The sequence below is a fragment of the Solea senegalensis genome, linkage group LG8, assembly GCF_019176455.1.
Source record: "Solea senegalensis isolate Sse05_10M linkage group LG8, IFAPA_SoseM_1, whole genome shotgun sequence".
In the NCBI taxonomy this organism is placed as follows: domain Eukaryota; kingdom Metazoa; phylum Chordata; class Actinopteri; order Pleuronectiformes; family Soleidae; genus Solea; species Solea senegalensis.
The window spans coordinates 26525800-26540349 of NC_058028.1; the positions used below are offsets into that span (position 1 = coordinate 26525800).

The 14550-nt window shown below is 40.2% G+C and overlaps 1 protein-coding gene across 1 annotated transcript; it reads right to left on the reverse strand.

Annotated features, from left to right (window-relative positions):
- Positions 1 to 1718: 1718 nt before the first annotated feature.
- On the reverse strand, positions 1719 to 9130 carry LOC122773827 (extracellular calcium-sensing receptor-like). The gene is made up of 9 exons (XM_044032772.1): positions 8892 to 9130; positions 8344 to 8638; positions 8088 to 8174; positions 7680 to 7949; positions 6800 to 7006; positions 6432 to 6707; positions 3345 to 3572; positions 3090 to 3213; positions 1719 to 3011 (listed from the first exon to the last, which is right to left on the reverse strand). The coding sequence occupies exons 1-9, from the start codon at positions 9122 to 9124 to the stop codon at positions 2101 to 2103; spliced, it is 2631 nt and encodes an 876-aa protein (XP_043888707.1). The 5' UTR covers positions 9125 to 9130; the 3' UTR covers positions 1719 to 2100.
- Between the last annotated feature and the right edge of the window lie 5420 nt (positions 9131 to 14550).

Genomic DNA, 14550 nt, shown 5'->3' on the forward strand with positions numbered 1-14550 from the left:
TAACTGTAACATGACCAGGGTTACACCATCTGTTGTTAATATACAGCACCAGTCCACCCCCTTCTTCTTGCCAGAAAGTTTGTTATCTCTGTCCGAACGTGTCACACTGAAACCGGGTCGCTCAACGTTAGCGGTGGGGATGCAGCTAGTAAGCCACGTCTCCGTGAGGCATATCAGACTACATTCCCTGTAAAACTTCTGATTCCTTTTCATTGCAGCCAGTTTGTCAATCTTATTTGTCAGTGAGTTCACGTTCCCCATCACTATCGATGCAATCGAGGGCTTATATCTCCACTTCTTCTCCCGTTGCCTTGTCCTTACTTTAGCTCCAGCTCTGCAACCCCGAAAGCACCACAATTCCTTGTGGATGTTAACATGAACACCACCTGCAATCCTCTGTAGCGCGAGCAACTGATTCCTTGTGTAAAGAAGTTTGCTGTCGCCACATCGTTGCAGTAACAGTTCCATATCCATAGGATAGAATAAAATAAAAAACACTCCTCACAGAGTGTAATCCAAAAGTTGGTGAGTAAAAAAAAGTAAACAAAAGACAGAGAAAACACAGACAAAACACACAAGGACACGGAGCTACACGGACATGCTGCCACACTCGTCGACGCATCAGACGCATTATGTGGTGTTTCCTGTTTCATTTTGTTTTCTCTTATATTGTTTCAAATCCCACTTCCTCACAAATCACATGAGCTTTGCGCTCTTGTGATTACCTGCTGTGCTTCCAAGTCACCGGTTAAGTAGGGCGCAAGACTGGAAGCTATTGGTGGAATGTGTTTCCCAGCTGAGATCTTGACCACCAATCTCAGACCAGACTGGACACCGTCTATATAATAGAACTAACAGTGCCTTGGGAGGTTGCTCTGGAGGAGGCCTTTGAAAAAAAAATTTGGCAGCTAATGGTGATGCTGGAATGCCAGGGTTTGCCCAGTTGATGTTGGTTGCAGAGGGTTTGTGGGCAACTGTCAAGTCCAAAAGTCAAAACCATCAAAGCCCTCTCCAGTGCCGCAGAGCAGGTGAGTCAGTGGCTCTGGATCAAGAGGGAGGACTCCAAGTGGGCCTCAAGCGGCAACAGGGCAAGTGGAATGAGAGAGGGGGGCACAACTGGGACACCACTTGTCTGCGATGAACCCTCTGGAGGTGTAGTGGGCCTATCATCAAAACGCCTATGAAGGACAATGCCCACCTGAAGACTCTAATAAAGCCTACTCTGTTCTCTCCAACTGTTTCCTACTTCTCTGCTCATAAACACCAACAAGGCATTTGTCTCAAGTATTCTCATTCACATCTCCAGTACGTGCTTTCATAAGGATTGTACCATCTAGTCCTACATGCCTGCCTTGACTGACTGCCCTGCCCTATTGTGCTGCAACTGTTTCTCACTGTCTTCCCCTTCCCAGTGTATTTAAGCTCTGTCTCCCTTTGATGCTAGATCTTCTTTACCCCAGTGTGAAAGTTCCAGTGTTTTCTGTTGTATTCCTTGTCAATGTGTTGTTACCTTTCGATAACCCAAGATTCATGTTGCCTGTGATTTGGATTCCTGCCCCTGAATCTGCTTTGTGGGTCCATTATCTGTCTTCAGTCAAAAAATCTTCACATCTACCTGCAATGTCATCCTGACAAGCCCCTACCCCTACCCCTTTCATTGCTTTCTGTCATCTGTATTCTGCCTCTGAGTAATTGCCATTGAACATAAAAGCAGAACATTGATGAATAAGAAAAATTACTTTATTAAGGCATTGGCACAATACTCTCTATTAGCATTCAAACCAAGGACAATATGTATGTAATATGCCTGTATGTATCAATATCACACACACAATGGAAAAAGTTTAATAGAATTCACATTGAGATTAAAAATTGGACTCTCGTTTTGACTTTGTCACAGAATAAAAATACATGCAAAGTCTAGCCTAAAATGTCTGCCCATTATAATTTTTGTAATTCTACATTAAATCTGTACATAAAGTAAATCACTATCAATTACTGTATTTACACTCACCTTTTTTCACATAACAATAACATCATAATTAACAGATTCTACACCTGAATTATTGTTTTGTGAAAACGTTCTGTATTTTGCTGGTTTTAAGTGTCAGTGCCTCGACCCATAATGGCTTTCTTTGTGTTTCTCTCTGGTCTCAACAGGATTATGTAACATTTGGGTCCAAACAGCGCCATCAAGAGGCCAAAACTGGAGGCCAAAATGGCAAATACCTCCACTGCATCTGCATAGTTGCCTGGTGAGCTGATGTAAGCAGGGACAAAGGCCACCCACACTGCACAGAAGATCAACATGCTGAAAGTGATGAGTTTGGCCTCATTGAAACTGTCTGGAAGATTCCTTGCTAGAAAAGCTAACAAACAACTGAGGACAGCCAGTAAACCAATATAACCAAGTAAAACTGCAAAACCAACTGTGGACCCAACTACACACTCATAAACTATCTTGTCAATGTGATACTGGGTGTTTTTATGAGGCATTGGTGAAGCAGAGACAAGCCAGGCAGTGCAGATTGCTGCTTGAACAGAAGTCAGAATCAGAACTGTCCCTCTCTGCTGCACAGCACCAAACCACTTCAGACTGGACTCACCTCCTGGTTTGGAGGCCCTGAACACAGCCAGAACCACCATGGTTTTCACCAGGATACATGAGACACAAAGCACAAAGCTGACGCCAAATGCTGCATGTCTTATTTGACAAGTCCATAATCTGGGTCGTCCAATGAAGAGCAAAGAGCAGAGAAAACAGAACTTAAGTGACACCAAGAGAAGAAAACTGAGTTCTGAATTGTTGGCACGAACTATAGGTGTGCTGTGATGATGGATGAAGATGCCCAGAACAACAACACAGATAAATGTGCCCAACAGTGAAGTGGTTGTCAAGCAGATACCCAGAGGTTCATTGTAGGAGAGGAACTCCGTTTTCTTAGGAACACAGTGGTCACGCTGGGGGCTGGTCCAGAAATCTTCTGGACAACTGGTGCACTCCATGGAGTCTGATAAAACAGGGAAAGTGATGAAAAACATGTTTATACAACATCTCTAAAATGTGGTGTTTAAAACTTTACACTCACTAGTTGTATTGCTGATCTTTCCCTCAGAACAAGGGACACAGTCAAAACAACACTCAGGTTCCCCTTTCTTTCTGGCCATGCGGGTACCTGGAGGACAACTCTCACTGCACACTGACTGAGGAGGCTGTGTGGAGAAATAAGTTAGTTAGTTAGTTAGTTAGTTAGTTAGTTAATATATCAATATATAAATATCAGTGTCTGTTAGATTCATCTGATTAAGGCAAAGTGATAGTAGTCTGAAAGTTAATAAGTTACCTGTTTGGATTCAAAGTTCCAGAAGATTTTGTCTTCATCCAGTGTGAGTTCTTCACCTTTGAAGGCTGACATCTTAATCTCACCCACTCTCTGAACTTTAGTTGTTCCATCAGGGAGCCACACCCAGTTCATGATGTCATATACAGGTAAGGCATCACCATTTTCATCAAATGACACTCGATCACCAAATGTTGTTGTGAAATTGACTTTTTCCAAGTAATGCATAAGCTTTGGATAAATGAATCAGATGTATAGAATGATCAGAATTAGAAATAGAAGATTAAACATTAAAAGGCCATTAAAGCATCCAAGAGTGTATTTCCTGATGATGTTACAAAATGTAATAATAGTTCTCAGATGCATCTTGGGTTCCTATAGAGCTCTGGCAGGTGACTTCACACAACCAACTCAAAGCCTCTGACACGCCAACTGGCAGGACAGAACGTGGCTCATCCCATTGACTCATACAGGAGACAGCACATAAATCAGCTCAGCTAAATCAATTAGCTGCTTTCAGGCTAACAGGAGAGCATTTCACTGGATCCCCACAGATCCAGAGAGAAGGTGAAGGTGAATCACGACTATGAAATGAGCTCTCAGTGACCAAAAGAAGACAGAGCAATAGAAGCAAACACAAGCAATGGATTTTATGGGTCACGCTCGATAAATAATGGACTCAGTCTAACTAACATACAAGTCTGCATAGCAACGTTAACACAGCAATTATTTAGATTACACTGTCAGTAGCTAATGCTAATAGTATGCTAATGTGACATGTTCCTGCTCAGCAACAACAAAGCTTTCCCTCCAGGCTTTATTAACTTTAAGTGACTCTCTAGAGTAAGATGAAGGGAAAGGAATCAGGAAGTTGAAGATGTGAGGATATTGTAGGTCCACCAATAATTTCCGTCCACTGTTTCTAAACTCGTAAAAAGCACACTGGGTATCAGATATATTTACTCTGTCAAGTTTTGTGATATATCAGACAATAGGCTGCTTTTTCCACTTGTATGTCAGTTAGACTGAGCCCATTATTTACTAAGATTTAACCATGAAAGCTGTTGCTTGTGTTTGATCCTCACATTGCAGTATCTTCTGCTCACTGTGAGTGCATTTCTTAGCAGTGATTTAGCTCTGTAAAATGGACAAATGTTCTCCAATTAGCCTGTCTCTGACTGTTTGGGCGTCCTGGGGCACAATAGCTATCTACAACATTCAATTTTATGATGAAACCAGCTGGCAAAGACTCAAGTTTTCTGAGACATTGCCTGATATATGTGCTGTCTACTGTATAAGTCTGGGTTGAGCTGTGTTCTTTCCTGCCAGTGGGAGTGTCAGTCATATGATATCCGGAGCTCTATGGGTGGGAGGTTCAAGTCAACTTTATCAGTTTGGATAACAAAATTAGCTTCATGAGTCTTGTCATTAACAGCAGTAAAAAATACATTTGTTGCGAAGTAACATCTGATGCCAAACAACCATGTCAGTACTTTTTTATGCAACACTGACCATTGTAAAATTTAACAACGAATTCTTAAGCTGAGTATCTGTTCACTGATAAAAAACACAACACAGGAACTTTGATTTTATCCTGGTAATGGAGCCATTTAAAGCAAAACAGTATAGTATCTGATGCTAAGTTAACTTAAAGGCCCCCTTTACACCTGATATTAAAATGCGTTTTGTGATCAGATTGCAATCAGATAACACCTGACCAGTTGTAAATACAGGGGTAAATATAAGCCACTTCAGGAGGTGGATCAGGGACGCACTGTTACCAGTTTGAACAGAGTTGTAAATTAGTGTTGTGTCATTCTTCCAAACGATTAATTATTTTGAACACATCATTTGGGTGAACAAACTGAACTGAATCCCTTACTGAAATGATGTGTTTGTCTCACAGTTCAACTGAGCTCTGCTGAGCTCTACTGCGACTCAAGTGAGACAGCGGCAGTGGACGGGGTGAAAGTGATTTGTTCACTGCAGATACTTAGACACATATTGAGCGAATCCGTCAGTCAGTCTCTATGTATCTCCATGTCCCGCCCGTGCTAACAGCAAATGTAGTCGGTGCAAGATAACGAAGTGAGAACTATCAGGACAAAAACATTTCTCTTCTTGTATCCGAGGTTCAACTATCACTCTAAGTCTTCTCTCCAGCACCCTGACATAGACCTTTACATAGAGGCTGAGTACTTTGACACCATGGTCCCATTTCTTAAAAATGTGGACCACCACCTCAGTCTGCCACTCCAGATGCACTTTCCCCCAATGTCCACACAGCGTTGCAGAAGGCATGTCAACCGGGACAGCACCAGAACATCTCGGAAGAAATCATATTGTATCTATCCTCCCCTGGGGGTCGGCCACTGTGGAGTTGTTTAACTTGTTTGACTTAAATCCCTGAGATAACATATGTTGATTAGATTGAGGAGATCCTCTCAGTATTTCTTTTACTGACAGACTATTTGCCAAGTCAAGTTCAACAACGCTCAAGCTCCTCTTTTGGACAATTTTTTACACAATTTGGACAGGAAGCCACTTCCTTCCCCGAGTCGTCAGTTGGTTTACTTTAGAGATGACCTCAAGTCTTGCTCCATGGCCTCACTCAACTCTTTCCATTTTCAAGATTTTGTCTCAACACCTGCTAAAGCTGCATGTCGTTGGGCTCGCCAGTATTTGCCAGCTTCTCCACAAATCAGCCAATCTGTGTTGGACACCTTCATGTTGGATAATCTGTCCCACACCCTGCAGGACACATCAGTGCACTGGACAGCTCCTTCAGTGACAGACTGAAACCCCTCGGGGGACAGGAGATGGGCTGGTCCCTGATCCTGTCAGAGGAAAAACTTCCACATTCCAGTAGAAACCATGCCCAGGTCAGCACACCACCACAGCACCTGTACTCCAAATCCTAATCTCACCCATACCCTAGACCCAGCCCAGGCTCACCCCCCTAACAACCAAAGCCTTTGAGTGGTCATCAAGACGTGCTAGATAATAACATACCATTTACCATTCATTGAGCCCCTAATGCATGCAAAGGATTAAGTGCAATAAAGAGTTGAGTGTAAACTGATATCTCACCTGCCATGGCTCCATTCTTTGTAAATGAGCACAGGTGTTGTTGCTGAAAGGTCCTCTCCCTGGCTCACACTGCAGCATGTCATCAAGAGCATACGCCAGAGCATACACAGCCTTATACACATTATACTCTGGTCTGAGGTTTGAAACATCCAGGAACTCAGTCTCCACATTCTCTATAACTTCCTGTCCAGTGCATAATTCTCTTCCAGCTTCCACCCAACCTGCTGGAGGTGGAGCAAATCTACACTGAAATGTGTGTTCCCAAAACTGATTCACCTGGAAAAAAGCAAAAGAAAAAGGTTTTCTTGAAATAAGACACAATTCATTTTTTGCTAGTTCCATGTCAGATTGAAATATTTAATTCTCACCATGCTATTTCCATGGGTTTTGTTGTGATGTAGATCAGGACGTATTTGTAACATAAAATCCCTGAGACCTGGTATTTCTCCTCGATGGATGGCGATGCCCAGTGTTCCACCCAGGTAAGGCATGAGGTAAGGAGTCTGGAGCACATCAGCTGATGTCCAGCCTTCACTGGCCATCCACTGCAGGCCTGTCACATTCTGCCTCACCACCTGGACATTGAGTAAGTGAACAAGTATATCAATAGTTCTTTTTTTTTAACCAATAAAGTATATTTTAGTTTCCACAGGCGATGTCACATGGTGGGTCATTCTTAAAACGTATCTAAACCCCAAAACTATTTTCTCTGGTGTAAATCAGTGTATACGTGTATCTAGTAATGCTATTTGCTGATCCGGATGTTATTTGATGAGAGAAGCAGTAGATACACTGTCTCTCGTCAATCGCTTCTCTGGTCAAATACCATCTACCGTCATTGTCCACACTTTGTCCCTAGTACTCCTTCTTGTCAAACCAGTGCTTAGCTCATTGTCACAGACTCCTCCCCCTTTTATGAACAACAGAGCTGTCAGTTTGTCGCCTTTCTTTGTCCACCTGTTAAAGTTCGGTGTGAGCGATAGAGAGGCTCGTCATACTGAGCACCTCACACAGCTGCACTGCAACTTCAAGCATCAAGCGTTTGGCAAAAATCCAAAGAGTTCCTGAAGTTATGTTTTATTCAACATAATCTTTTTTTTTTTGAGAGTAAAATCTGAATAATTTATTTTAATGGATTTGTATTACATAATCATTTAAATCTATTTAACAGAAACTAAGTAAATGTAAACATAGCAGTAGATTTACAGAGAAAACTGTTGTATTTATTGAATATACATCAACACCTACCTCTTTCATGAGGTTAATCATGTGACTCTCATGTGCAAACACAATCACCACTCGAGCTGTAGATTTCCTCATCACATCCACTATTCTCCTTAGTTCATCAGGGTTGTAAACACGGGGCAAAATCTCTGTGTAAGCCAGACAACCACCACCAGCTGGACCCAGATCCGAGTGAAAGGATCGGGCAGTGTGGAATCCATAATCATTATCACTGATGAGCAGACCAGCCCAAGTCCAACCAAAGTGTTTTAGAATCTGAATCATAGCATTCACCTATGTGGACACAGAGCAGAGGGATTAGTGCAGGGGCTGGAATCATTTTTACTAGAAATCCTTTTCATTGCAGTATTTATGGACTGTTGTTGCACATGATTTGTTTAATGCATTTTGATTCAGCAAAGTTATTTCCACCTGAAAAGCATCACTCGGGATCGTCCTAAAGAAAGATGGAAACTTTTGACGATCACTCAGGCAGGAACATGTGGCAAAATAACTTACCTACAAAACAACAGAGCATGTATTCAAAAAGAAAAGTGTTGGCTGAAATGTGAAGGTTGATTCTTCAATGACCACACCTTCATTTATTTTAATTTCCATTTATTACTGAAATTACATTTTAAAATACATCACAATAATGAGTGAGATGAAATACAAAAAAACAACTTACCAGAGGCACTCTGTACGAACCTAAGACTGTGGATATTGCAATAGTACGAGTCGAGGAAGAATCTCCCACAATCCCTAGGACTGGAGGAGTTCCTACACAGTTCTCCTCTAATGTAACTTGCTCTTCTTGACCACTGACTAAAGTCAGTGCTGCACGAAATGAAATTCCAAGTTGGACACAGTTATCATACAGACTGTATCCCAGAGTCACATTCGGCAGCAGGTTGGAGTTTCTGTTGATCTCATCAATAGCAAAGGTCATGGTCTGAGCCAGTCTGAATCCTACAACACTAAAGCTAACACATAAACGACAAGCTTTACCATTTAAATACATCATACAGTCACCGTACAAAGCTAAACCTTTCATAATGTCAGATACTGGAAATAGTGACTTTAGATTCAACACCCATAATACAACTTAAATGCTTCAATAAGATCATATTATTGATTGTTATTTTACATGAATAACATAATATTCAGGAAACGTTCATACTAATTGGCTTACTTTCCGGCAGCTTCTTAATTTGTATGTTTCCCTGTCAGACTCACCTATAGCAGGTAGGCTGTTGTGGCTCTGAGGTAAAAGACAGGTCAGGATTAGCTGGGAAGAAGTGAAGTTTGAAAATTCCACCAAGAATCACATCTCCAGGTTTGTTCATCCCATTTAGATCAAACTGTTTCTGTAACTGACAAGAGGAAGAATAAAGAGAGGAGGACACATCAGAGTTAAAGCAGGAGAACAACATTAAAGAGAGGAGTCTGGTGTCTAAAAATGTTCTCATGACTTTGCTCTGGTTCGTCCCTGTCTAAGTGCATGCTCATCACAGTATCACCACATTTTATGTATTTGCAGTGTTGTTTATTTTTGCACACCACCCATCAGTGCAGAGCAAGAAGCTGCAATGCCATGCCTGACTCATGTTTCTGACTGAGTTATTAATAATTTTATTTATTGAAACACACAGTATGTCGTTTCTGCCAATAGGGGTCTCTCAATCATAACAATCAAAACAATATCAGACTGAGTTTTGGCTAGACTGGTGATGCTGCTGCTCTTTACGGGGAGGGTCAGAGCAGAGTCTGAGGATGCTTACATTACAGAATTGTATGTCAGTCCGACTGAGCCCATTATTTACTAAGATTTAACCATGAACCATAATGTGGTGTTGGGGATCAACAGTCAGTGGCAATAATTTGACTGATAAAAATAATAAAAATATTTTGAAAAATGCATACATATTAATTAATTTTATATCGGGGCACCACAGGGAAATGACAATCAATCTATGCCTTTAAAATCAGTCTAAATAATCATTGTAATTGACTATATTATCAAAAGATATCCCAATTATAAATATATTTATTAATATTATTATTATAAATAATTACATGCATCAATTAATCAATTAATTAATGACACTTTTAAATAATTAATGACACATTTAATTGGTCTGTATTGCAGTGGATCATTAATTTATTTTATCTGTCAAACTTGCCCATCAAAGTCAGAGGGTGGGGCATGGCTGCCATGTATCACAGCATAGCAGCAGAGAAAAGAAATATAAACCCAGAGTCTCCGAGCGCAGTTTTAAGATCATTTGAGGCAAGAAATTAGTCATTTAGAATTCAAAAATGTGGTTTGTGTATTAAGATATAATGTATTATATATAGTTTGGCAGCGACGGTATCGGAGGTGATCAGCTTCGCCTCAGTGGACGCTGGCTGCTTAGTGTCCAAAGGAGAGCAACGTTACCTCGGCCTCTCCTGATGAAATGATCCGCTGGCTCAGATCATTTGGCTCATATATTTCTGTTAAGGGAAGTAACAATATTTTTTTCCGTTTGATGGGTATCAAACGAAAAAAAATATTGCTATCTTTAAAAAAGGAGAAAATTGATGCTGCCATGTTGCAAGAAACACACTTGAATGATGAGGAGCATTTAAAGCTGCAACAGTGTGGCTTTGATCAGGTCTATTTCTTTCTTTCTTTCACCACCAAAAGCAGAGGGGTGGCTATACTCATTAGGAAAAATGTACCTGTTAAAGTATCAAAATGCATTAAAGATAAATATGGACAGTTTATACTTATTTCAGCCTCCTTATTTGGGGAGGAGTTTGCTCTTTTAAATGTCTACTGTCCTCTATGTCATCCCCATCATTTTTTGGTGGAGGCATTTGCCAAATTATCTGATCTTGCGGTGGACAGTACTATTGTAGGAGGTGACTTAGGACGTTAGGAGGACACTTCATCCTGCAGAATTCACCTTTTTTTATAATCCTCACAGTTGTTACACAAGACTTGATTACTTTTTTGCCCCAAAACAGCTTATAGAATCGGTTGTCTCCTGCTCAATTGGAAACATTATAATATCAGACCATGCAGCAGTATATATGAATGTTAAATTTAAAAAACTTTCCAAGAAACCCATGAGTTGGAGAATGGACACCTCAATTCTAAAAGATCATACATTTACATCATATTTCACTACAGAATTACAGAATTGTTTTTAATTAATTCCTCGCCATTAACTCCCCCTCTGTAATTCATCTCTGCTTCTCAACAAGCTTTATTAGAAAAAAGGTTAAGTATATCAGAGAGGGAATATGTCAAGAAACCTACAGCAGCTAAATTGAAGGAAATTACTGCTGTTCGCTCCACATAAGACTCTTTGCTAACAAAAAAGGCAGGGGTAAAATTAGGTTATGCAAAACAAAGACTATTTGAACATGGGGACAAACTAGCCAATTTAACAAAAAAGCGAAGGGCCTCTCAAATTATTGAGTCAATTTTGGATGTGTCTGGGACTTGCTCATCTGATTCTAGGGTAATTAGGGACACCTTTAGAAATTTCTATACAAAATTATATCAGCCAGAACAAGCTGACAATGCTGAAACATTGATGGAAGGTTTTTTCTCTGAACTTGATCTTCCCACTATATTGCAAGATCAGAAATCTAAATTAAATGCCCCGATCTCAGCGGCTGAGCTGCGTGAGTCCATTCAACTCCTTCAAACAGGCAAAGCTCCAGGCAGTGATGGTCTCAGTAGCGAGTTTTATAAGGAATTTCAGAGTCTTTTATTAGAGCCTATGTTGAAAATGTTTAACCACTCTTTTGAATGTGGCACCCTTCCACCATCATTAAGGGAAGCCAATATTTCACTGATTCTGAAAAAGGGGAAATACCCTGAGGATTGTGCCTTGTATAGGCCGATCTCGCTGTTGAATGTGGATTTGAAAATTCTTTCCAAGGTATTAGCAAGATGTTTAGAAGGTCTTTTGCCAATCATAGTGAAGGAGGATCAAACTGGCTTCATTAAGGGCCGTAATTCCTATAACAACATTAGAAGATTGCTAAATATTATCCAGCTAACTGAACAGCAGGAAATAGATGGTCTTGTGATTTCCCTAGATGCGGAGAAAGCTTTCGACCATGTCGAATGGTCTTATTTGTTTTTTACACTTGATCGGTTCGGCTTAGGTGATAGTTTTGTTAGATGGGTGAAGGTCCTGTATACCCAACCAATTGTTGCAGTTGTAACCAATGGACTTGGGTCCACAAATTTTGTGGTCCAGAGGGGTAGCAAGCAGGGCTGTCCTTTGTCGCCACTTTTGTTTGCAGTAGCTATTGAACCTCTAGCGGAAGCTATCAGGCAAGACCCTTTGGACAACCACCAGATAATTCCGATCCTTTCCCATTCAAGTGGTCCGCTAAAGGTTTCATATACTTAGGCATATATATTACACCTAAATTCAATCAGGTGTTTCAAGCCAACTTTAACCCACTATTTGATAAAATCAAACAAGACTTGGAGAGATGGAATAATCTTCGTATTATCATGGTTGGGCCGAATTTCACTTCTGAAAATGAATGTTCTTCCACGTCTGCTTTATCCGATTCAAATGATTCCCATCTTATTCAATCATAAAATTGTGAAAAAACTGAACTGGTTGGTTGAGTTCTATTATCTGGTGTAAACGTAGACCACGGATCAAGATGTCAGTGTTGCAGTTAACAAGTGCTATGGGTGGGCTGGATCTTCCAGATATTAAGAGGTATCAATTGAGTGTCCATCTAAGATACATAGCTGATTGGATGAAAGATAGTGCTTCGTCTATCTGGCTTGATATCGAGAAGTCCCTTTCCAATTGTCCTGTAAAACATCTACTTTTTATTGATAAACTGAAATGTATTAAGACGCTTTGCAACAACCCAGTTACAATTAATACTGTTAGAGCATGGAGGTCTACCCAGTATTTGGAAGGCAGAGCACAACTTACGTCGGTTTTCACCCCGATCACTGATAACCTTGACTTTCTCCCAGGGACCTTGGACAGGGCTTTCAAATGCTGGACAGCTAAGGGAATCTCTTCCCTGGGTGATCTTTTTGTGGGTCCTACCCTCATGACTTTTAATAAAGTTATAGATAAGTATGGCATATCAAGAAATTATCTTTTTCTTTATTTTCAGGTCAGAGATTTTATTATAAAAGATACATCTTTGCTTGCTGATACGAATGTTACACGGATAGAGAAACAAGTTCTTCTTTCTCAGGGCAATGCTTCCATTAGAGCCTTTTATGCTAGTCTGAGGGATTGCTCAAATTTCTGTGCTCGGACGCTGGGAGTGATCTGGGAGAGGGAGCTGGGTGTTGGGATAACTGAGGAGATGTGGGAGGACACCTGGGATAATGCAAGGAAAATAAATGTTTGTAATCGGACAAGAGCGGTGCAACTTAAAATACTGCATAGGGCGCATGTTGCTCCAAACCGTCTCTCTAAATACAGAAGGGATGTTTCTCCATTTTGTCTTAAATGTAAGACGGAAATTGGTGATCTTACTCACTGTTTCTGGTCTGTGAAAATACAAAAATATTGGAGCGATGTCTTGTTTGAAATACAAAAGGTTCTGAAGAAGGAGCTTGAACTCAACCCGGTCTCCCTCCTTCTGGGTCTTCCCAGTGATCGTGTAACTGATATATTTCAGAAAAAACTGTATATTGTTATGACATTTTGTGCTCGAAAAAATATTCTTCAGCACTGGATCTTAGATAAGGCTCCCTCAGTGGTGGGATGGCATAGGACAATAATGGAGTACATTCCTCTGGACTTTCTCACCTGTCTTCTGCACTCTAAAACGCACTATTTATTTCTGTTTTCTTTCTTTATTCAGCTCCCATTGTATTTCACTCTGTATTGCATAATGTACCTGTCACATCTGCCTGGAACTGATCACCCTGTTTGGTTTTTTGGTTATTGTGTTGTTATTCCCAGCTTGTTGTTGTTGTTGTTTTGTTTGGTCCTGTCCTCTGTATGTTTGTTTGTTTATGAGAAAAATGAATAAACACATTTCAAAAAAAAAAAAAGATGTGTAAATATCAGTGCAAGTGTTACTGGTAAAGAGTAAATGAAGATGGCACACAAAAAAATGAAAATAATTCAGCTTCGCCTGAAAAATAAAATAATAATGATGAATATCTCTTTGGAATGATGTAGAATCAGCTCTAAACTCACTCAAATCAAAGTACAAAGTTTGACTTTAATCAAGTGAAGAACAAAATTAGAAAGATTTTAGTACCAAAATTCCAGACGAGGACTCATTTGGCACATTTTGGAAACATCTGTGCCATTTGTATTCAAACCATGTATTAAACTACTTGCTTCACTTTTATATAAATGTCCAATAAAACAATTTATGGCATTCTGTCAAAGTTCCTGCAGACTTTAATATGTTTTCCATTCAAAAAACACCAGATGGGTCCATTGAGACTTGTCTCTCCTTTCTGGCCTGTATCTCAGCGAGGGTGATGACGTCACCTAGAGATGCCCGGAAGCGTTTGAATGTAACAGAGGGAGTCAGTCTAACCGGGGAGCGCTTTGTTTGCGGTGAAATTGGTGAATCAAAGGTAAGCCCATTTTTTTACAGTTGTCGCTCAGCGAACGTCTTTCTGTTGTCTGTATTCTTCTATTCTAAAGCAGGATTTATATTCGTAGAAACATAGCCTATCTTTTGATGTAGCTTGCAGGTGAGATAACTAATGTAGTTTATAACGGTAAAATTATTATATAACCATGTATCTATCCAATTATTTGAGTATTATTTTCCATATTTTCCATATTTGTTTTCCATATATGGAATTACAATGTTTTATTGACATCAGCATATAGATCTTTCTCTATATCCCCACTGCAAAAGACAAACAAGGGAA